The 23230-nt window shown below is 40.2% G+C and overlaps 1 protein-coding gene across 4 annotated transcripts in view; it reads right to left on the reverse strand.

Moving 5' to 3' along the window:
* The window catches only part of babam2 (BRISC and BRCA1 A complex member 2), a 198737-nt gene that overhangs the window by 164089 nt on the left and 11418 nt on the right, over positions 1–23230 (reverse strand). For all 4 annotated transcript variants that reach the window (XR_016491855.1, XR_016491854.1, XM_021584324.3 and 1 more), the window contains exon 4: positions 1842–1936. Coding sequence is in view for 2 of the 4 variants with exons in the window: in XM_021584324.3 (XP_021439999.1) it covers positions 1842–1936 (95 nt within the window). In the remaining 2 variants the exon portion in view is untranslated. The remainder of the gene's footprint in view (positions 1–1841; positions 1937–23230) is intronic.

Consider the following 23230-nt stretch of genomic DNA (forward strand, 5'->3'; position numbering starts at 1 on the left):
TTACATTTTTAGTTGCGCAAGAGTAGTGGGAACCAGGGAAAGTGTTTGGGGAAACATTGTGACATGAAGTGGTTTCTGTGAAAATTACATGCAGGGGTGTTTTACACCAGGTGGTGGTATACCCCAAGTCAAGCTAAGTTTTATGGGACATAAAATTAATCAATAGATTGCTAACTAGTTTTAAAATCACATTTCACAAATGTATATGTAAATAAGGTATCTTTTTTTTTAGAAGTATTCAGATATTTTTCTATGAGACTCGAAATTGTGCTCAGGTGCATCCCGTTTCCATTGATCATCCTTGAGATGTTTCTACAACTGTGGTAAATTCAATTGATTGGACACCTGTCTATATAAGCTCCCCCAGCTGACAATGCACGTCAGAGCATTGAAGATCCCCCAAGAACACAGTGGCCTCCATCATTCTTAAATGGAAGAAGTTTGGAACCACCAAGACTCTTCCCAGAGCTGGCCGCCCAGCCAAACTGAGCAATCGGGGGAGAAGGGCCTTGGTCAGGGAATTGACCAAGCCGATGATCACTCTGACAGAGCTCTAGAGTTCCTCTGTGGAGATGGGAGAACCTTCCAGAAGGACAACCATCTCTGCAGCACTCCACGAATCAGGATGCTTTTCAGCGGCAGGGACTAGCAGACTAGTCAGGATCGAGCAAAGTACAGAGAGATCCTTGATGAAAACCTGCTCCAGAGCGCTCAAGACCTCAGACTGGGGCGAATGTTCACATTCTAACAGGACAACGACCCTAAGCACACGGCCAAGACAACGCAGGAGTGGCTTCAGGACAAGTCTCTGAATGTCCTTGAGTGGCCCAGCCAGAGCCCGGACTTGAACCCAATCGAACATCTGTGGAGAGACCTGAAAAAAGCTGTGCAGCAACGCTCCCCATCCAACCTGACAGAGCTTGAGAGGATCTGCAGAGAAAAATGGGAGAAACTCCCCAAATACAAGTGTGCCAAGCTTGTAGCGTCATACCCAAAAAGACTCGATGCTGTAAAGGTGCTTCAACAAAGTACTGAGTAAAGGGTCTGAATACTTATGTTCATGTATATTTCAGTTTTTAATTTTTTACTAAATTAGCAAAAATTACAAAAAAAACTTCAGTTTTTGCTTTGTCATCATGGGGTATTGTGTGTAGACCGATGATCGGGAAAAACAATTTAATAAATTTTAGAATAAGGCTGTAACGTAACACAATGTGGTCTGAATACTTACCGAAGGCAATGTACCTGGTAACATATGTAAAAAAAATAATTTTAATTTTAATATTGTGTTACCGGGCTTATTTCTGTAGGTGGAAATTATATTTTTTTCATTTTTCAAGAAGAAACACTTGATTGCTGTATGTCTTGAGTATTATAATAAGTACGTGTCTAAATATCTTAGTGTGCAATCTAAGCTAATTATTTAGCTAATGTATAAGGAAACTATTTTTAGGCAGTCTGAACCACACTTGTCGCAATCGACAGTTTTCTAAAGAAGGGAGGAGGCCATGCAGGCCAGCACATACAGAAGAAGTGATTACGCAACGCACCAACGCCTTTTCAACAGAACATTGGAGGTCATGGGGTCAATATGGCTGCTTACTCATCCTCACATATCAATAACGGTACTTGAGTTCCAGATAAAAGCGCGTCAAAACAACAGAATGGTCCAAACATTTGGACCATAAACCAGAGCAGCAGAGTCATCTGCCTTCTATTGCTCACCACATTGAACCTGTCTGAGCAGCAACTTGGTGAGTCATTCACATTTGGCCAGGGTGTTGAATTGGCTCAGCTGTCGGGAATTGTGGGAAATGAATGAGGTGGGGAATTGTACTCACTGGGAGTTCGGAGGGTTCTGGCAGGAATTCTGCATCCTCTCCAAATATGAAATCTGGAGGTAGTTCTGGATCCCGTGCGTTGAAGATGATATCCCCTGAGAAAGACCAGAATGATCACACCTTTCACACAACACGTAAAGAAAGATTTCTAGAATTTAATTCAGCCCACCATAGCAATGTTTACTACTCAAGCAGCGAGCGCAAAGAAACATATTTTTCTGAAAAGAGGTAGATTCTACAGAGATGGGGAGAATGTGTTTACTACAATGGTTCAACTGAATTAAGACCTTAGGTGAACAAAATGACTTTGATTCTAGCTGAAGAGATTGATGACCACTTGCATCAACATGAGCGCTTAGCTGTTTTACACTCAACTCTGTAATGTAACTTGAGATGAAATGGACCTGCACTGTTATCAAATAATGAGAACAGGTGAATACTGGTGGCTACACTTTTCCAAAAACATGGTCATGAACAACAAAAACACATACCACTGACAGCCCAACCGCCTAGTTCCTATTTCCAGTAACAATCAAACATTTACAAGGCCTGAAAAATAAAACCAGACAATCACGTTGTTCTGGTTAAATGCTTGGAATTTTACTATTTGCAGTAACCCCTCACAGAATAGTCTACCAATTGTGATAGAGAAATTAACTGAGTAGGGGGATTGAAAAGGCTACTCTAGAACTCGGTCAATATAGGGTCGCTCCATTTGATTTCAATAGCTGCAGTGTTGCAGTTTAGACCCTATTTTTCATAATCTGAGGTGTTTGTGTTATGCCCACAGCATGCCCTTGAATACAGGGTGGATGTCATGTTTTGGCTGATTTTAGTACATCTATTTTTTGTTTTAACTTTAAAATGGTAGCACAAAGATGGTTGGTCCACACACAAAGATGGTCCACACATCAGAGAATGATGACTTGAATTGGAATATCAATTGTTTTAAATGATACTGTGAATCTTCCATCTTCCATTATTGACAGCATTGATAAAGATCAGCAGAAATTACTGTATAAAACAATTCAAATACTGCGCTATATTATAGGCAAAAAAAACATTTAAAAAAACAGGGAAATATTATTTTAAACTAATACAATTGCTCAGAAAGTTTTTTATACAGTGGGGCAAAAAAAGTATTTAGTCAGCCACCAATTGTGCAAGTTCTCCCACTTAAAAAGATGAGAGAGGCCTGTAATTTTCATCATAGGTACACTTCAAATATGACAGACAAAATGAGGAAAAAAAATCCAGAAAATCACATTGTAGGATTTTTTATTAATTTATTTGCAAATTATGGTGGAAAATAAGTATTTGGTCAATAACAAAAGTTTATCTCAATACTTTGCTATATACCCTTTGTTGGCAATGACAGAGGTCAAACGTTTTCTGTAAGAATTTCACACACTGTTGCTGGTATTTTGGCCCATTCCTCCATGCAGATCTCCTCTAGAGCAGTGATGTTTTGGGGCTGCTGCTGGGCAACACGGACATTCAACTCCCCCCAAAGATTTTCTATGGGGTTGAGATCTGGAGACTGGCTAGGCCACTCCAGGACCTTGAAATGCTTCTTACAAAGCCACTCCTTCGTTGCCCGGGCGGTGTGTTTGGGATCATTGTCATGCTGAAAGACCCAGCCACGTTTCATCTTCAATGCCCTTGCTGATGGAAGGAGGTTTTCACTCAAAATCTCACGATACATGGCCCCATTCATTCTTTCCTTTACACGGATCAGTCGTCCTGGTCCCTTTGCAGAAAAACAGCCCTAAAGCATGACGCTTCCACCCCCATGCTTCACAGTAGGTATGGCCTTCTTTGTCCTCCAAACACGACGAGTTGAGTTTTTACCAAAAGGTTCTATTTTGGTTTCATCTGACCATATGACATTCTCCCAATCTTCTTCTGGATCATCCAAATGCTCTCTAGCAAACTTCAGACGGGCCTGGACATGTACTGGCTAAAGCAGGGGGACACGTCTGGCACTGCAGAATTTGAGTCCCTGGCGGCGTAATGTGTTACTGATGGTAGGCTTTGTTACTTTGGTCCCAGCTCTCTGCAGGTCATTCACAAGGTGTGGTTGTCGGATTTTTGCTCACCGTTCTTGTGAACATTTTGACCCCACGGGGTGAGATCTTGCGTGGAGCCCCAGATCGAGGGAGATTATCAGTAGTCTTGTATGTCTTCCATTTCCTAATAATTGCTCCCACAGTTGATTTCTTCAAACCAAGCTGCTTACCTGTTGCAGATTCAGTCTTCCCAGCCTGGTGCAGGTCTACAATTTTGTTTCTGGTGTCCTTTGACAGCTCTTTGGTCTTGGCCATAGTGGAGTTTGGAGTGTGACTGTTTGAGGTTGTGGACAGGTGTCTTTTATACTGATAACAAGTTCAAACAGGTGCCATTAATACAGGTAACGAGTGGAGGACAGAGGAGCCTCTTAAAGAAGAAGTTACGGGTCTGTGAGAGTCAGAAATCTTGCTTGTTTGTAGGTAACCAAATACTTATTTTCCACCATCATTTGCAAATTAATTAATTAAAATGTGATTTTCTGGATTTTTTTTCTCATTTTGTCTGTCATAGTTGAAGTGTACCTATGATGGAAATTGCAGGCCTCTCTCATCTTTTTAAGTGGGAGTACTTGCACAATTGGTGGCTGACTAAATACTTTTTTCCCCCACTGTATGTAATTTATTTTTTCTCAAAAAAGGTAGGGGGCAAAATTAGACACCCCTGTTTTCAATACTTCACCTTGCGAGGATAACGGCACTGAGCCTACAATGTTTTATGAGCTGGAAAACACATTGGGAAGGATCTTAGACAGAATCCTGACAGATGCTTGATATCTTTCATCTGTGTTTATGGACTATCCTCTTCAATTCAAACCACAGGTTTGTAAGGAGACTGAGATGGCAATTGTAAAATGTTGGTTATGTTGCCAATGAACCATTTCTTTGTGGATTTTGATGTGTGCTTGGGGCTATTGTCTTTCTGGAAAATCTACATGCGGCCAAGTTCCGGCTCCTGGCAAAGGCAACCAGGTTTTTGCGCACATATCCTGGTACAGCGCATGATGCCGTTGAGCTTAACAAGGGTCCCAGGACCAGTGGAAGCCAAATAGCCCCATAACATCAAAGATCCACCACCATATTTTACAGTAGGTATGGGGTTCTTTTCTGTTCATGCATTCTCATTTTGATGCCAAACCCACCAATGGCGTACGAGACCATAGAGCTTTTTTTTCTCCATATCCTTTGACCAAAGCACCGGTTCCACTCCAAGTGCCAATGCTGTTTAGCAAACATCAGGCATTAACATTTGTTTGATGATGTGAAAATAGAGCTCTTTGGTCATGCACCACCAGTGGTGGGTTTTGAGTAGAAATGAGAATGCATGAGCAGAAAAGAATCCCATACCTACTGTAAAATATGATGGAGGGTCTTTGATGTTACGGGGCTATTAAAATTTCAATTTCAATGATGTACCAACCAAATTGAAGGGGTCTGAATGGATATGTCATGTGGTTTGGTAAGAAAAACGCCCCTCTCCCCACAGGTGTAATTACCACTTCTGAGGGTTTACAGCTTGAGGTAGTCACCTTATACAAGTACTTGGGAGTATGGCTAGACGGTACACTGTCCTTCTCTCAGCACATATCAAAGCTGCAGCCTAAAGTTAAATCTAGACTTGGTTTCCTCTATCGTAATCGCTCCTCTTTCACCCCAGCTGCCAAACTAACCCTGATTCAGATGACCACCAGATTAGGGCTGGGCGATACGGCCAAAATATTATATCACAGTATATTTTTTTTCTTTTAAATTGACAGTATTTGACGGTATTTTATATATATTTTTTATAATAAAAGTTCTAATTTTGCTTTATGAGTAGTGCATGACCTTAGGGTGGCAACACATACATTCTAAGTGATTTCAATGGGGCTTTCTCCATTCTGATTGTTTTATACTGTTCAATTAAACTTCAGACCCCAAAAAGTCATAATTTTCATAAATGTCTGCATTTGAGATCATATCCACACTGCCACGTCGGGCTGCACAATATGGGCAAATAATCTGGGCCTTATTTTTAACCAAATTTTGCAATTTGACTTGCCATTTAGAGCAAAACACTTTGGTTAACTGTTGGAATCATGGGAATAGAATGTCTATTCTAATTATATAGAATATAATAGTGGGCACTTTTAAAACAGTGTTGTTTGACATGACGAATGAAAATGCCAGGGAGGAGTTATTGTGACAGGGTAAGAACTGATGTGTTGATAGGTGTTTCCTGTGTTTCCTAGGGGACCCTATAATCTAAGGCTACATTTAATGTTCTCTTAGCTACTTCATGTAGCTAACATATTCTTGCTTTGCGTTTACCTCTTTAATTTAGAAGACACTGTTGCACAAACAACATGCTGATTTAGGTCTACACAATCACTGGTATTAACAGGTTGTATAGCTCATTATGCTTGCTCTTACTCAGTACTGTAATGAAACAGGCAGGGAGCAGGTCTCGAACCCTCAACCTTCAAGCCTGAAGTCCAGCTCGCTATCGACTGTGCCGCAAAAGCATGCTGAAGCGGCAGAGTCGATATCCGCGCTTATAAACCCAGGGTCGCTACAGTACATTTATTAGCTAGCTAGCGCTTAGCGGCTAACAAGATTTAGGAACAACTTGCTAAGAAAAGTGAACTAGCTGTTTGCAGATATGAGAAACACAAGCTAATAGTGTAATTATAGTAGATTTATATTAAGAAGCAAAGTGACAACTGCTTCGTTATCATCATTGACCATGCAGACTGAACGCAGGAGTCTCGTGGTTGAGGAACATCAAATGCGCTCCTTGAGTGACAGGGGGCCTGGCTAGGTCTGTGTGGAAAACGGCATAGTGAGAGTGGAGAGAGATGACTCAAGTAGCGAAGTAAACCATAAAAATGGACGTTACACACTGCATATCACATTTAACAAACCAAACATTAAAATACCGGTATAGAAGATAAAGTAAAAACTCAAACTGGTCTGTGCATCAATACCGGTATTTTGCTAAAAACGGTATACCGCCCAGCCCTATGCTAGATTATGGAGACATAATTTATAGATCAGCAGGTAAGGTTGCTCTCTCGAGCTGCTAGATGTTCTTTACCATTCGGCCATCAGATTTGCCACCAATGCTCTTTATAGGACACATCCCTGCACTCTATACTTCTTTGTAAACTGGTCATCTCTGTATACCCGTCGCAAGACCCACTGGTTGATGCTCATTTATAAAACCCTCTTAGGCCTCACTCCCCCCTATCTGAGATATCTATTGCAGCCCTCATCCTCCACATACAACATCCATTCTGCCAGTCATATTCTGTTAAAGGAACCCAAAGCACACACATCCCTGGGTCGATCGTCTTTTCAGTTCGCTGCAGCTAGAAACTGGAACGAGCTGCAACAAATACTCAAACTTGACAGTTTTATCTCAATCTCTTCATTCAAAGACCAAAACATGATGTATTGTTGTCCCTACCTTCTTACCCTTTGTGCTGTTGTCTGTGCCCAATAATGTTTGTACTATGTTTTGTGCTGCTACCATGTTGTGTTGCTACCATGTTGTTGTTATGTTGCTACAATGCTGTGTTGTCATGTGTTGCTGCCTTGCTATGTTGTTGTCGTTTTAGGTCTCTGTATGTAGTGTTGTCTCATTGTGATGTGTGCTTTGTCCTAATATATATATATATATTATCCCAGCAGGAGGCCTTTTGGTAGGCCGTCATTGTAAATAAGAATTTGTTCTTAACTGACTTACCAAGTTAAATAAAGGTTAAATAAAAAATACAAAAAATATCCATTCTATGAATTCTATTTCTATGATTGAAATAACACCCACTCCACATTCTGTGTCTCAACCGATGGCAGGCACAACACAAACACCTCAGGGTCTACTAAGGGGGTCTAAGCTACAACATATGAGAAAATAAGAAAAAAAAAGATTAATTCGCATTTTTAGATATTTGAATAAAACATGTTTTCAAGTAATTAGAAAATAGTTTGACAACCCTGTTGTAAGCTTTGTCACTCAACCGTTATTCATTATTTTTTTGTTGGTATTTTACCCCCCTTTTTCTCTCCAATTTCGATCCTGTCTCATACTGGCAACTCCCCAACAGGCTCAGGAGAGGCTAAGATGGAGTTATGCATCCTTCAAAACATGACACGCCAAACTGCGCACTGAGATGCATTGCCTTAGACGGCTGCACCACTTGGGAGGCCCCCATGTATCTTTTCCAGTGAAGATGACAACTGTTTCATGTTAGGGTGGGGTATACAAAATGTGTCAACTTTGAGCACATCTATCTCCTAAATGTTTTGGCATTCAGGTCCAAAAAGTAACTTTCTGACCACTTCTACCATGCTCAAATAGGTATGGAAAGTTTTGTTCAAATCAAAAGGGATGCGGTCAAATTTTTTAATTGAAATCAAATGGAATGACCCTATAGGAAGGGCTATAAAAGGGATAATTCAGGATATTGTCAGTTAACCCCTTTATCTACTTCCTCAGAGTAGTGTTGCACGGTATACTGAAACTTCTGTACTTTTTCGATACAAAATAAAAAAACGTTCTGTACTAACATTTTTGTTACATTGGGTACTTCTGTCAAACGTGTCTCACGTGATTGAGAGGATCGAGTCTGTCTGTCAAAGAGTAAAGTGCCTGCTCCGCTTACTCATTCATTGCTAGAGTTGTCTGGGCTGCTCCCCACTCAAGCTGCACAGAAGTTAACACACTTGAATAACGCAACACGGCATGTAGAAATGTTGAAACTGCTCAACAGAGAAAGAACACTTTTAAAACCTGAGACGATATCGGTAGCTACCAGCTTTAATTGTAGGCTAAATATCCTTGCTAACTTAGTAGCTGAATTCAGTACCCTAGTATGTTGTTTGTGATAATATCACAACTGGCTGTGACTGGGAGTTCAACAGGGAGGCACACAATTGGCCCAGCGTCGTCCGGGATAGGGTTTGGCCAGGGTAGGCCGTCATTGTAAATAAGAATTTGTTCTGAACTGACTTGCCTAGTTAAATAGGGTTAATTCAAAAATTAAATAATATGCAAACCATAATGCAAAATATGCTGATTTCAAAGCTGATTGTCATCAAAAATTATATTAATTTACTTTGTCTCCCTCGCCAAAAACAAATTAACATCTTCGTCTCCCGACTATTGTCTACTAAATTCCATTGCCCTAAGTCAGATTCCATAGCCAAATTCTGCCTCATGAACGATGTCATTACATTCTTAAAGCGCACACTTTTATCAAATTAGAGATTGCTTCTTCTTTGCAAATGTTGTTGATCAGTACAATAAAAATAATAGTTTCAACTAGCAGTTGCCAATAAAATAAATCTTAAATGGAAGTGATTGTTTATCTGTAGCCCCATGAAATCTGCTAAAACAATCTCAATAACTCAATGCATACACAACTACTATTAAATAATATAGGCTACATCTTGATCTACCCAGTTTAGCAATAGAGATATACGATTCAAATAGATTATTACCATTATGTTGTTTTGTAGTTAGGTTGTTTTTACCAATGTCACATTAACTGTATGATTGTATAATTGATTAATTAATGCATACATGGCTGTCTAAAAAATGTACAGAAAAATGTTCAAATGTAATGATTTTGAACTCAAAATATGCCCAACTATTGAACAGAGCACTTGAGTGCATTCAAAAAGTATCCACAGCCCTGGACTTTGCCACATTTTGTTGTGTTTCAAAGTGGGATTAAAATTGATTTCATTGTTAATCTTTGTAAACAATCTACACCAAATAATATGTCATGTCAAAGTGAAAAATAAATAAATAAATACTTAAGTATTCACTCCCCTGAGTCAATACATGTTAGAATCACTTTTGGAAGCAATTAAAAGTGCGAGTCTTTCTGGGTAAGTCTCTAACTGGATTGTACAATATTTGCACATTACTCTTTAAAATATGATTCAAGCTCTGTCCAGTTGGTTGTTGAACATTGCTAGACAGTCATTTTCAGGTCTCACCACAGATTTCCAAGTTGATTTAAGTCAAAACCGTAACTAGGCCACTCAGGAACATTGAAAGTCGTCTTGGAAAGCAACACTAGGGTACATTTGGCCTTGTGTTTTAGGTTATTGTCCTGCTGAAAGGTAAATGTATCCTTGTTTGTTGGAAAGCACACTGAACCAGGTTTTCCTTCTTGGATTTTACCTGTGCTTAGCTCTATTCTATTCTCTATTCTTTATATTTTAAAAAACAACTCCCTAGTCCTAATCGATGACAAGCATAGCCATAAAATGATGCAGCTACCACCATGCTTGATAATATGGAGTGACTTGTTGTGTAGGATTTGCCACAAACATAAACACTTAATTTCTTTGCCACATTTATTGCAGTTTAACTTTAGTGCCTTATTGCAAACAGGATGCATATTTTGGAATATGTTTTATTCCGTACAGGCTTCCTTCTTTTCACTCTGTCAATTAGGGTTGTATTGTGGAGTAACTACAATGTCATTGACCAATTTTTCTATCACAGAAATTAAAACTGTTTTAAAAAGTCACCATTGGCCTCATGGTGATATCCCTGAGCGGTTTCCTTCCTCTCCGGCAACTGAGTTAGGAAGGACGCCTATATTTTTGTAGTGACTAGTTGTATTGATACATCATCCAAAGTGTAACTAATAACTTCACCATGCTCAAAATGAATGTCTGAATTGTATTTTGTATTTTGTATTTTTACCCATCGACAAATAGGTGCCCTTAATTGCGAGGCATTGGAAAATCTCCCTGGTCTTTGTAGTTGAATCTGTGTTTGAAATGCACTGCTTGACTGAGGGACCTTAAAGATGCAGTGCATTCAGAAAGTATTTAGTCCCCTTGACTTTTTCCACATTTTGTTCAGTTACAGCCTTCTTCTAAAATTGATTACACTATTTTTTTCCCCACTAATCAATCTATACACAACACCCCATAATGACAAAGCAAAAACAGTTTGTTTGCTAATTGATAAAAACAATTTAAAAAAAAAATGAAATATCACATAAGTATTTAGAACCTTTAGTGTTGAAGCACTTTTGGCAGAAATTAAAGCCTTCAGTCTTCTTGGGTATGACGTTATAAGCTTGGCACACCTGTATTTGGGGAGTTTCCCCATTTCTTCTTTGCAGATCTTCTCAAGCTCTGTCAGGTTAGATGGGGAGCGTCGCTGCAAAGATATTTTCAGTTCTCTCCAGAGATGTTCGAACGGGTTCAAGACCGGGCTCTGGCTGGGACACTCAAGGACATTCAGAGACTTATCCCAAAGCCACTCCTGCGTTGTCTTGGCTGTGTGCTTAGGGTCGTTGTCCTGTTGGAAGGTGAACCTTTGCCCAGTCTAGGTTTTCATCAAGGATCTCTCTACCATAAAGGCCTGATTGTTGGAGGGCTGCAGAGATCTCCCATCTAAACAGAGGAACTCTGGAGCTCTGTCAAAGTGACCATCGGGTTCTTGGTCACCTACCTGACCAAGGCCTTTCTCCCCAGATTGCTCAGTTTGGCCGGGCGGCCAGCTCTAGGAAGAGTCTTGGTGGTTCCAAACTTTTACCATTTAGGAATAATGAACACCACTGTGTTCTTGGGGACATTCAATGCTGCAGAAATGTTTTGGTACCATTCCCCAGATCTTTGCCTCAACACAATCCTGTCTCGGAGCTCTACGGACAATTCCTTCGACCTCGTGGCTTGGTTTTTGCTCTGACATGCACTGTCAACTGTGGGACCTTTATATAGACAGGTGTGTGCCTTTCCAAATCATGTCCAATCAATTGAATTTAGCACAGGTGGACTCCAATCAAATTGTAGAAACATCAATGATGATCAATGGTAACAGGATGCCCCAGAGCTTCATTTTGAGTCTCATAGCAAAGGGTCTGAAAACCTATAAGGAAATAAGGTATTTATTTTTTATATTTTTAATAAATAACCAAAAATCTATACAAAACTGTTTTCGCTTAGTCATTATGAGGTATTGTGTGTAGATTGACATAGATTTTTCTTTATTTAATCAGTTTTAGAATAAGGCTGTAATAAAACAAAATTAGGAAAAAAGGGAAGGGGTCTGAATACTTCCCGAATGCACTGTAATTGTATGTGTGAGGTATAGAGATGAAACTGAAACTTATGTGACTTGTAATGTTAAAAACACTATAAAACTTATGTGACTTGTTAAGCAACATTTTACTCCTCTACTTATTTAGGCTTGCCATAACAAAGAGGTTGAATTCGTATGGACTCATTGACATTTCAGCTTTACATTTGTATTAATTTGTAAAAGTTTTGTAAAACAAATTCCACTTTGACATTATGCGGTATTGTGTGTAAGCCAGTGACAAAAAATCTAATATCACGCTTTTCGATTATGGTTTCGATTATATTTTTAGACATGAAATATTTGTTAATTCCATTCTTTTATTTTTAGGTTGTGTGAATTGTTGTGAATGGTTAGATATTTTGGAGCTAAAAACATAAGCATTTCGCTAAACCCACAATAACATCTGTTAAACATGTGTATGTGACAAATAATATTTGATTTGACTACGCATAATGTGGGTTGAATGCTGTAATGACACAGAAGAAAAAAATTCATTAAAGTCCCATGATGGTAGTGATTGCCCATTACTTATCACATATTAACCATAATTTCTTTACATTACTTAGGGCTAGGGGGCAGGATCCTGAATGTCCAAAGTAAACTGCCTGTTACTCAGGCCCAGAAGCTAGGATATGCAAATAATTGGTAGAATTTGATAGAAAACACGTTGAAGTTTCTAAAACTGTTACAATGTCTGAGTGTAACAGAATTGATATGGCATTTTTGGAGGTCACAGGCCTTTCCAATGAAGTCTATGGGTCTATATTGAAAAATTCCTCCCAGATTGCAGTACCTATGGCTTCCACTAGACGTCAACAGTCTTTATACAGGGTTTCAGGCTTGTTTCTTGAAAAACTAACAAGTAATAGTAGTTTTTCCAAAGGGAGCTCAACAGGAAAAGTAGGCTTTTGGGGCGTGTGAATGAGGGTGCGCTCTTCGTTATTTTCCTTTCCTATTGAACACCGTTATTTTCGTCTGACATATTATCGTTTATTTACATATTAGGGTACCTGAGGATTGAATAGAAACATTGTTTGATTTGTTTGGACAAAGTTTAACGGTAGCTTTTTGGATTCCTTTGCATGTTGAAGGAGTGGATTACTGAAAACAATGGCGCCAACTAAACTTATTTATGGATATAAAGAAGGATTTTATTGAACAAAACGACCATTGATGTTGTAGCTGGGACCCTTGGGATTTCAAACAGAGGAAGATCTTCAAAAGGTAAGTGATTTATTTAATCGCCATTTGTCATTTTGTGAAGCTTGTGCTGGTTGACAAAAATATTTTGACGTGAGGTGCTGTCCTCAGTTAATCGCATGGTATGCTTTCGCCGTAAAGCCTTTTTGAAATCTGACAACGTAGATGGATTAACAAGAAGTTAAACTTTTAAATGATATAAAACACTTGTGTGTTCATGAATGTTAAATTTCACCGGATGTTGTCGGAATTATCCCGCTAGCGGAACACCTAGCCCAAAGAGGTTTTAATAAACAATTTCAGTTGTTGTGTATATTACATTTGTTTTGTTTTAAGCCTTTATTTCCAAGACATCATCTCATCTCTATAGAGCTGCTGCCTATGCTTTCCAACAAAATCACTATTTCAGTACTTCTTAAAAGTAAATCAGGCAGACTGCTCAACACTAACTATCAATCGCTTAGATCAGGGGTTCCCAAACTTTTCTTTTAACCCCCTTCCAGCATTGGGAAACATCGAACGCAGGTTAGCATGCTGTTTAAACAGTTGGAGACAGACAGAAGGGTGTGTTCATAACAATTCAACTGTTCTACCTTGTTAACTAGCAAATAGATCCAAGTTGGCTAAACTTGAAATAGAAAGATCAGCTGGGAACTCACTAGAACCTGGGCTTGTGCTTGAGAAATTGTTTGAGACCTGTGTTAATTTTCTATAATGCCTGCTACAATAAGTTAGTCATTATTAGTGAATGTACATTATGCATGGTTCTGATTAAATATGTCATAAAAAAAGGCATTTTTATAGTGATTATTGCAACAACAACAAAAAATCAGGTTAAACTATTTTGATAAAATAATGAAATTACTAGCGGGTCTTATGATTGTGGAAGGCTTATATTTAGTCTAGGTATAATTTCACAAGTTATGAATTTATTAGATTATTACTGACTGTTTAAATGCAGCGTATTTGTCCTTTAAATTGTACAACATAGCTTATTTAGAGAAAACATTTTAAAAACTCACCCAGAAGTTAGAAAAACTCATGCAACCCACGAAAATGGAAATACAATAAGAGAGGTGTGTTGCAAATACAGATGTCGGATCTTAACTCAATCACTCTTTTTCTTATGCATTTAGGAAATTAGCAGTTCTTCTCTCCATTCAGCAGCAGTCAAGTAATTGGGATCAGGAGTCGCTATCTTAAAATAATGTTCCCTCTTGCTCGAACGCTATAGGCCTATGTCCTATTACTGCAACATTAAAATGTATCTGAAATTCAGCCACACACATTAACAACTGTAATTTTAAATAGCTTAAATAACAGAAGGTTGGTCTCAACTAGGGTACGACATAGAAGTGTCTAGTGTATCCTAAGGTTACAAATGAACTGTCAAAATGCAGTTCAATCTTGGTCTAGCTGGTAGGGCTACTCCCTTTAGGGCGCACATATAGGCCTACCGTGTTGGCGTGGGTTGGATTCTGGCCCAAGCCCTTCTGTCACAAATAATGCAATCTCCAGATTGACTTGATGTAGTTCGACAGGAGCAGTAGACAAACTCTGAATGATTGGCTATGAAAAGCCAACTGACATTTACTCCTGAGGTGCTGACCTGTTGCACTCTCTACAACCACTGTGATTATTATTATTTGACCCTGCTGGTCATCTATGAACATTTGAACATCTTGGCCATGTTTTGTTATAATCTCCACCTGGCACCGCCAGAAGAAGACAGGCCACCCCTCATAGCCTGGTTCCTCTCTAGGTTTCTTCCTAGGTGCCGACCTTTCTAGGGAGTTTTTCCTAGCCACCGTGCTTCTACACCTGCATTGCTTGCTGTTTGGGGTTTTAGGCTGGGTTTCTGTACAGCACTTTGTGACATTAGCAAATGTAAGAAGGGCTTTATAAATACATTTGATTGATTGATTGATTGAAATATGGACGGGGGTCTTTTCTTAAATTTTGTCGATAAGAAATGACCATACCAGATACTTTTGGATAAGATAAATAGTAAACAAATAAAATTACAGTACACAAACATTAGTTAACATTCATACAAAGTGTCGGGTAAATTGCCACAGTAGATTTGCTGTGGTAAATGTGGAAATACTTTATTTTTGTTGTACAGAATGCTTGTAAAAAAAATGTAAAATCACCCCTAGTTTGTTAAAAAATGACACATTATTCTGATGACAATGCCAGCCAGAGGGCGAACATATCTTGAAAGGCTTTGGTTGCAAGCAGGACTAAGGCAGAAAGGAAGAGGCGAAGCGAGAGGGATCACTCTCGCGAAAATAAGCCCAATGGGTTGCTATGCCCTCCAATGCCCACCCATGGCTGCAACCCTGACCAGTCATGTGAAATCCATAGATTACGGCCTAATGATTTTATTTCAATTGAGTGATTTCCATATATGAACTGTAACTCAGTAAAATCTTTGAAATTGTTGCATGTTGCGTTTATATTTTTGTTCAGTATAATAATCTATGTAACTAAAGTGATTTAGTAAAATGTAACAGAGTAAAAAGTAAGTTCCTTTCCTGAGAAATTACTTACAAGCACAGCCCACAGAGAGTAACTAGAAAAGTACTAATTCAAGGGGCATTAGTGGACCGGATTCGAACTCGTGCTTACTCTAGCATATGTATGCCGTTGTCAGTGGCTGTACCCACTGGACCACAGTGAAATAACCATTTATATATTTAGCCTATTGCTTGCCTTGGACACATAATAAAACAAAAAATAAATATACTCCTTACAAATATTGTAATTTTATTATAATCCACATAAGAACTCTCACAAAACATGCTGTAGCCTGCACGTAGCCTACATAGGCTACTTGAACTGACGCCCAGTGGACCTGCAGTCTAAATTATTGTATAGCCTACACACACCGCTTCCAGCTGCCCCCTGGCATCGATTCAAAATATTAAATAGACATTCAAATCCTACGGCTGCAGGATAGCTTTCCTCCTCTGACACAATAGGTCATATTAATTAAGATCTGATATCTGTAGGCTGACACTTCTTGCCAAATTCCCCTGACTTGAATAAAGCTACCTTGTTTCTTATAGTTACCGCCCGTAATGGGTATCCTGGGTTAAAGTATAGACTTTTTACAGTTACAACCTGTAACGGGTATCCTGGGTTAAAGTATAGACTTGTTACAGTTACGACCCGTAACGGGTATCCTGGGTCTCTAAAACTTGAAGGCCTTTTGTTACACAGTTACCACCCACTATAGGTTTGTTTCATTAGGTAAAAAGCAACATTCATAAATAACCAGGCCTTGAATCTTGAGCCTTGTTTCGGTCTTTAACCCTTAACGGGTTAACTGAGATATAGTGTAACGGCTTGCAGTCTACCAACCATGAAGGGTTATCTGAGGTATTGTGCTAGGCTTTGGACCTGCTCATAAAATGAGGTCAATGTGAATCAGATGGATGTGTTACGCTCCTGCTCACATAAAATGAACCAGAATCAGATGGGAGTTTTACCTAAGGTCCTTGGCTTCCGCTGAAGCTTTCACCTTAGCCAGCGGGATCAGAGTTTACATACGTGAACGCAGCAATATTGAATGGTGTGGAGTTTCCTCCCTCTAAAGTTTCAACTTAATGGTTTCCACCTCAGCAACTTGTCTTACATTTCTACCTTCATTCCCCTACACCACATTCATACCCAGCCACAGTTACACACATAACAGTACATACTTATTATTAACTCAAGGACAGAACTACATACATTTAAAATAAGAATACACACTTTTATACACTTGAGCCTAACATTTCATTCATCAATAATAAACTCGGCAAAAAAATAAACGTCCTTTCACTGTCAACTGAGTATATTTTCAGCAAATTTAACATGTACAAATATTTGTATGAACATAACAAGGTTCAACAATTAAGACAAACTGAACAAGTTCCAAAGACATGTGACTAACAGAAATGTTATTATGTGTCCCTGTCCGATGATGCTGTGACACACCGCCCCAGACCATGACGGACCCTCCACCTCCAAATCGATCCCCCTCCAGAGTACAGGCCTCGGTGTAACGCTCATTCCTTCGACGATAAATGCAAATCCGACCATCACCCCTGGTGAGACAAAACCACAACTCGTCATTGAAGAGCACTTTTTGACAGTCCTGTCTGGTCCAGCAACGGTGGGTTTGTGCCCATAGGCGACGTTGTTTCCGGTGATATCTGTTGAGGACCTGCCTTACAACACGCCTACAAGCCCTCAGTCCAGCCTCTCTCAGCCTATTGCGGACAGTCTGATGGAGCACTGATGGAGGGATTGTGCGTTCCTGGTGTAACTCGGGCAGTTGTTGTTGCCATCCTGTACCTGTCCCGCAGGTGTGATGTTCAGATGTACCGATCCTGTGCAGGTGTTGTTACACGTGGTCTGCCACTGCGAGGATGATCAGCTGTCCGTCCTTTCTCCCTGTATCGATGTCTTAGGCGTCTCACAGTTCGGACATTGCAATTTATTGCCCTGGCCACATCTGCAGTCCTCATGCCTCCTTGCAGCATGCCTAAGGCACGTAGATGAGCAGGGACCCTGGGCATCTTTCTTTTGGTGTTTTTCAGAGTCAGTAGAAAGGCCTCTTTAGTATGCTAAGTTTTCATAACTGTGATCTTAATTTCCTACCATCTGTAAGCTGTTAGTGTCTTAACGACCGTTCCACAGGTGCATGTTCATTAATTGTTTATGGTTCATTGAACAAGCATGGGAAACAATGATTAAACCCTTTACAATGAAGATCAAATTATCTTTGAAAGACAGGGTCATGAAAAAGGGACGTTTCTTTTTTTGCTGAGTTTACTTTGCTCTACTGACGCAGGCTCTGATATCCTAATGTCACTGCACCAATGTTCTTTCAATAACCTGAGAGATTCTCCCAACATCAGCTAGTCAGTGAGCTGAGCAGAGTATAATATAATACAGAGCACAACAAAAGTCCTTACTCTACTTTTATGTGGCTGCGTCCAGTATGAAGGAACTTAACGGTAGTTTCGCGAGCCAATGCTAACTAGCGTTAGAGCAATTACTGGAAGTCTACAGAAACAGCTAGCATACTAGTTGTTCCAATAGATTTCCAGTTATTGAACTGACGCTAGTGAGCAACTCCCTTCAATCTGAACTGAGACTCTATCCACGCGCTCATCTGACTCTGGGGAAGTAGATAAAGAGCCTTATTGCCAAAATACCAAACTATCCCTTTAACTCAAGGGTAGTTCAGAATGTTCAGATGTAACACTATTCTATTTCCTTCAGCGCAGGGTGTTTTTGTTCTGTTATTCCCGTTTTTATGCCAGAGAGGGAGAAGAGAAACACACACATGGCAATATTTTTTCCAGACAGTAGAGGTGTCAAACGGGAGGAGGGGATTTGCCATAAATCTGTCACATAACGCCTGGAAAACAGTTTAAAAAATAATTATTGGTCCAATATACTGGCACACACAACATTCTCGGAGGGATCTGTAGAGGGGACTGGAGTAGGGGGTCAGCAATTTGCACTGGACCACCTGTACAACAGTGGAAGCCGCTGAGGGGAGGACGGCTCATAATAATGGCTGGAATGGAGTCCATGGAATGGTATCAACCACATGGAAACCACGTATTTGATGTGTTTGATACCATTCCATTGACTCCATTCCAGCCATTATTATGAGCCGTCCTCCCCTCAGCAGCCACCAATGCTGCACAAGACGCAACACACACACAGGAAGCAGGGTGGTGAGGGTTTGTTACTAATATGCAGAGTGATACACACACGCACATTGTGTGCCAGGGTAACACCGCCCATTTTCACAGGTGTTAAAAGTTATTATGGTCACAAAATCCTAACCTCCACAAATCACACATTCTGCCAGCTATGCTGGTTAGGCTCTGGAAAGAACATGCTTTAATGGGCACAGTTTGTGCCATTCATTGTGTGGCGTGCCACCACGATCTTGCACGCTATCGGCAGGCAGGTCCAGACACTGGCCAGGACCCCAAGGCCTTGCATCCTGGACTAAACAAACGCTCTTCCTCAGGCAAAAGAACAGGAAAACATCAAGCAATAAAACACAGCACTGCCAAACTGCCAGGAGCTGGGTCTAAAAAGTTCTCTCCATATATTTTATGTGATTATAGGCACTTTTGGAAATGATGATGGGTACATTACTCAATCAATTTATTAACTAATTTGCACACAAATAAACTTGACCTTGGACAAAATACTGAAACAATGAAAAAAGACATACAAGGTGTGGAGGGATGCCTATTTAAATGTAGGCTTCTTACAATAAACAAATAATCAGAAGTAGGCTTAGTAAAGAAAAATACATTGGGACATTTACTGGATATCTGAAAGGGAATTGGAAAGGGGGATACCTAGTTAGTTGTACAACTGAATGCATTCAACTGAAGTGTGTCTTTCGCATTTAACCCAACCCCTCTGAATCAGAGAGGTGCGTGGGGCTGCCTTAAAATCGATATCCACGTCATCGTCGCCCGGGGGAACAGTGGGTTAACTGCCTTGCTCAGATGCAGAATGACAGATTTTGAACCCGTCAAACGCTTTTGTATTCATCCAACAGAATACTCATTTAATTTCAGAGTTATATGAGGGGGAGAACACTGATGATCCAGGATTTTGGGGAAGTAGCCTACCCAGTCTTACTGCAGTGTCCTAATTGAATACAAAGACAAATACTGTATGCCAGGGGTGCCTGCTGGTTTTCTGTTTTACCTGATAATTAATTGCACCCACATGGTGTCCCAGCTCTAAATCAGTCCCTGATTAGAGGCCAACAATGACAAAAAGCAGCGGAACTGGCTTTGAGGTCCAGAGTTGCGTTTGAGGGCTGTATGCCATAGTGCGCTAAAGGGCACAGAATAGCCTATACCAGCCAAATGGAATCACTTTCAGAGGCACAGTCCCATACTGACTGATTCACAGTATTTTCATTCTACTCAGTCATGATCTTACAGCTTAAATCTTGTGCCAAAGTCTCGGCAAAATGGTTAACCATCTGTTGGAATGACGCAGCTGAGGGAGAATTTGTTGTTGAGAAACCAAAACCAGGAAACAAACAATTTGCCTCAATAACTCCTGATGTTTTTGCACCCATTCCCCTGCAGAAAGGTAGTGAATAATAGTCATTACTTCCATACAGTTTTGCTTTTGAGCAGTGGGGCCTACCACTTGTGACTATTTGTGTTGAGGCTATATAATCTCTTCATTCACAAATGCCAAACACAAAAACCTCCTTCCTGGTTTTTCAACCTATTCCTGGGTTAATAAAAATATATGATGTGTGTGTGTATACGCGCGCGTGTGCGAGCGTGTCATGACTCACGGCCATTCCAGGAAAACCCAATTATGATCATTCCCACCAAAGATATAATCATTTCAAAACATCTTGTGGGTGCCTGGAGGCATTTTTGGAGCCAACCTTATATGGAAAGCGTCAAATGTGGGACGTCTCTCAAATGTGAGAGGTTTGTTTAATGCAATTCCAGTAATGTCCAGTACAATAAACATCATGTTTAATGTGGGTAAGTAGCAAAATAGAGTGGCTGCCTGTGTTCAAATGTTCCATGCTTTCATAAGCACTGAGCTTATCAAAAGACTCACAACTACTAAACTTGAAACGCTATTGACAAAACCATTTTTGGACGTAAGAAACAATATCTGACAATTTATTTAAAATACAGTATACATTTTTTTTAGTAAAAAAAATATTTTGGCACAGTAATCTTGGATAAGCGAAAAACACATTGGGTGAATCCAACATAGGCCAACGCAATACTTGAAATTTGATCTACATCCACATTTTGATCTACAAGATTTGATCTAGACTACACCCAGTGGTTATATGAGATGCCAAAGAGTTGATATGAGTTATACGACGGGTGGGTTTATCTTGAATGCTGATTGGTTAAAACCACATTCCAACCGGTATATATTCCACAAGTTACCACAGGCTACATCTATGACGTTAAAATGCCTATTTACTCTGTTCCATCTGACTGCGCAATCCACTGTCTCATCAGCCCAGCCAAGCAATTTATAAACTCGATCTCCACTATAAAAAGCATTGAGACATTATCTAATTTCTTTTAGACTAACATTTAGTTTTCAACAGCAGAGATTTGTATAAACCTTGCTGTCTGTCTCTCCGACATTTGCAACATTGTTTCAATATTCAAATTCGATCTCCAGCTGTCCCATAGTAATGAGACGGACAGTGTTTCTCAGCCAGTCGAAATCTTGAATCAGCTGGCATAATTTTTATGGATATATACAAAGAAATGTAAATTGAAAAGGTAAAATGAAGTGCAGCTAGTTTGCAGTCTTTCCAGCTTCAGCTTGAAGTAATTGTGTTAGCTGTGTTGTTGGCTAGCTCCTCTGAACAACAAGTGTCCTAACGAGAGAGTACATTTTCTATGTTAGGAGAAATTGTGCCTCATTATCTCATTGTTATGGATGTATCCAAATAAATGTCACTTGAAAACAGCTTGAACAAATGCAAATGCAGCTACTCTGCTGTTATTCTGACGTGACTGTAAATTAGCTAAGGGATAAGAACATTGCCAGCCAGTATTGCAATGGAACATTTAAAACGAATGACTGGGCCACATCCATAGATACAGAACAAAAAGTCTGAACGACTGGGTCGCGTTTCTGGCAACCAAACAGATAGAACGAACGACCAGCCGGCTTGCATAGCCACCCTAGATTTGTGTTGAGACTATATCTTGTGGAAGGATGAAATACACTGCTCAAAAGAATAAAGGGAACACTAAAATAACACATCCTAGATCTGAATTAATGAAATATTCTTATTAAATACTTCTTTCTTTACATAGTTGAATGTGCTGACAACAAAATCACACAGAAATCAAATTTATCAACCCATGGAGGTCTGGATTTGGAGTCACACTCAAAATTAAAGTGGAAAACCACACTACAGGCTGATCCAACTTTGATGTAATGTCCTTAAAACAAGTCAAAATGAGGCTCAGTAGTGTGTGTGGCCTCCATGTGCCTGTATGACCTCCCTACAACGCCTGGGCATGCTCCTGGTGAGGTGGCGGATGGTCTCCTGGGGGATCTCCTCCCAGACCTGGACTAAAGCATCTGCCAACTCCTGGACAGTCTGTGGTGCACCATGACTGACCCACTGCCAAACCGGTTGGTGGATGGAGCGAGACATGATGTCCCAGATGTGCTCAATTGGATTCAGGTCTGTGGAACGGGTGGGCCAGTCCATTGCATCAATGCCTTCCTCTTGCAGGAACTGCTGACACACTCCAGCCACATGAGATCTAGCATTGTCTTGCATTAGGAGGAACCCAGGGCCAACCGCACCAGCATATGGTCTCACAAGGGGTCTGAGGATCTCATCTCGGTACCTAATGGCAATCAGGCTACCTCTGGCAAGCACATGGAGGGCTGTGCGGCCCCCCCAAAGAAATGCCACCCCACACCATGACTGACCCACTGCCAAACCGGTCATGCTGGAGGATGTTGCAGGCAGCAGAACGTTCTCCACGGCGTCTCCAGACTCGGTCACGTTTGTCTCACGTGCTCAGTGTGAACCTGCTTTCATCTGTGAAGAGCACAGGGCGCAGACACAGCAAACCTTCTTGCCACAGCTCGCATTGATGTGCCATCCTGGATGAGCTGCACTACCTGAGCCACTTGTGTGGGTTGTAGACTCCGTCTCATGCTACCACTAGAGTGAAAGCACCACCAGCATTCAAAAGTGACCAAAACATCAGGAACATAGGAACTGAGAAGTGGTCTGTGGTCACGACCTGCAGAACCACTCCTTTATTGGGGGTGTCTTGCTAATTGCCTATAATTTCCACCTGTTGTCTATTCCATTTGCACAACAGCATGTGAAATTTTTGTCAATCAGTGTTGCTTCCTAAGTGGACAGTTTGATTTCACAGAAGTGTGATTGACTTGGAGTTACATTGTGTTGTGTTCCCTTTACTTTTTTGAGCAGTGTAGTATGAATAAATTCA

The sequence above is a fragment of the Oncorhynchus mykiss genome, chromosome 25 (genome assembly GCF_057628025.1).
Source record: "Oncorhynchus mykiss isolate SJ-2025 chromosome 25, ASM5762802v1, whole genome shotgun sequence".
Taxonomy (NCBI): Eukaryota; Metazoa; Chordata; class Actinopteri; order Salmoniformes; family Salmonidae; genus Oncorhynchus; species Oncorhynchus mykiss.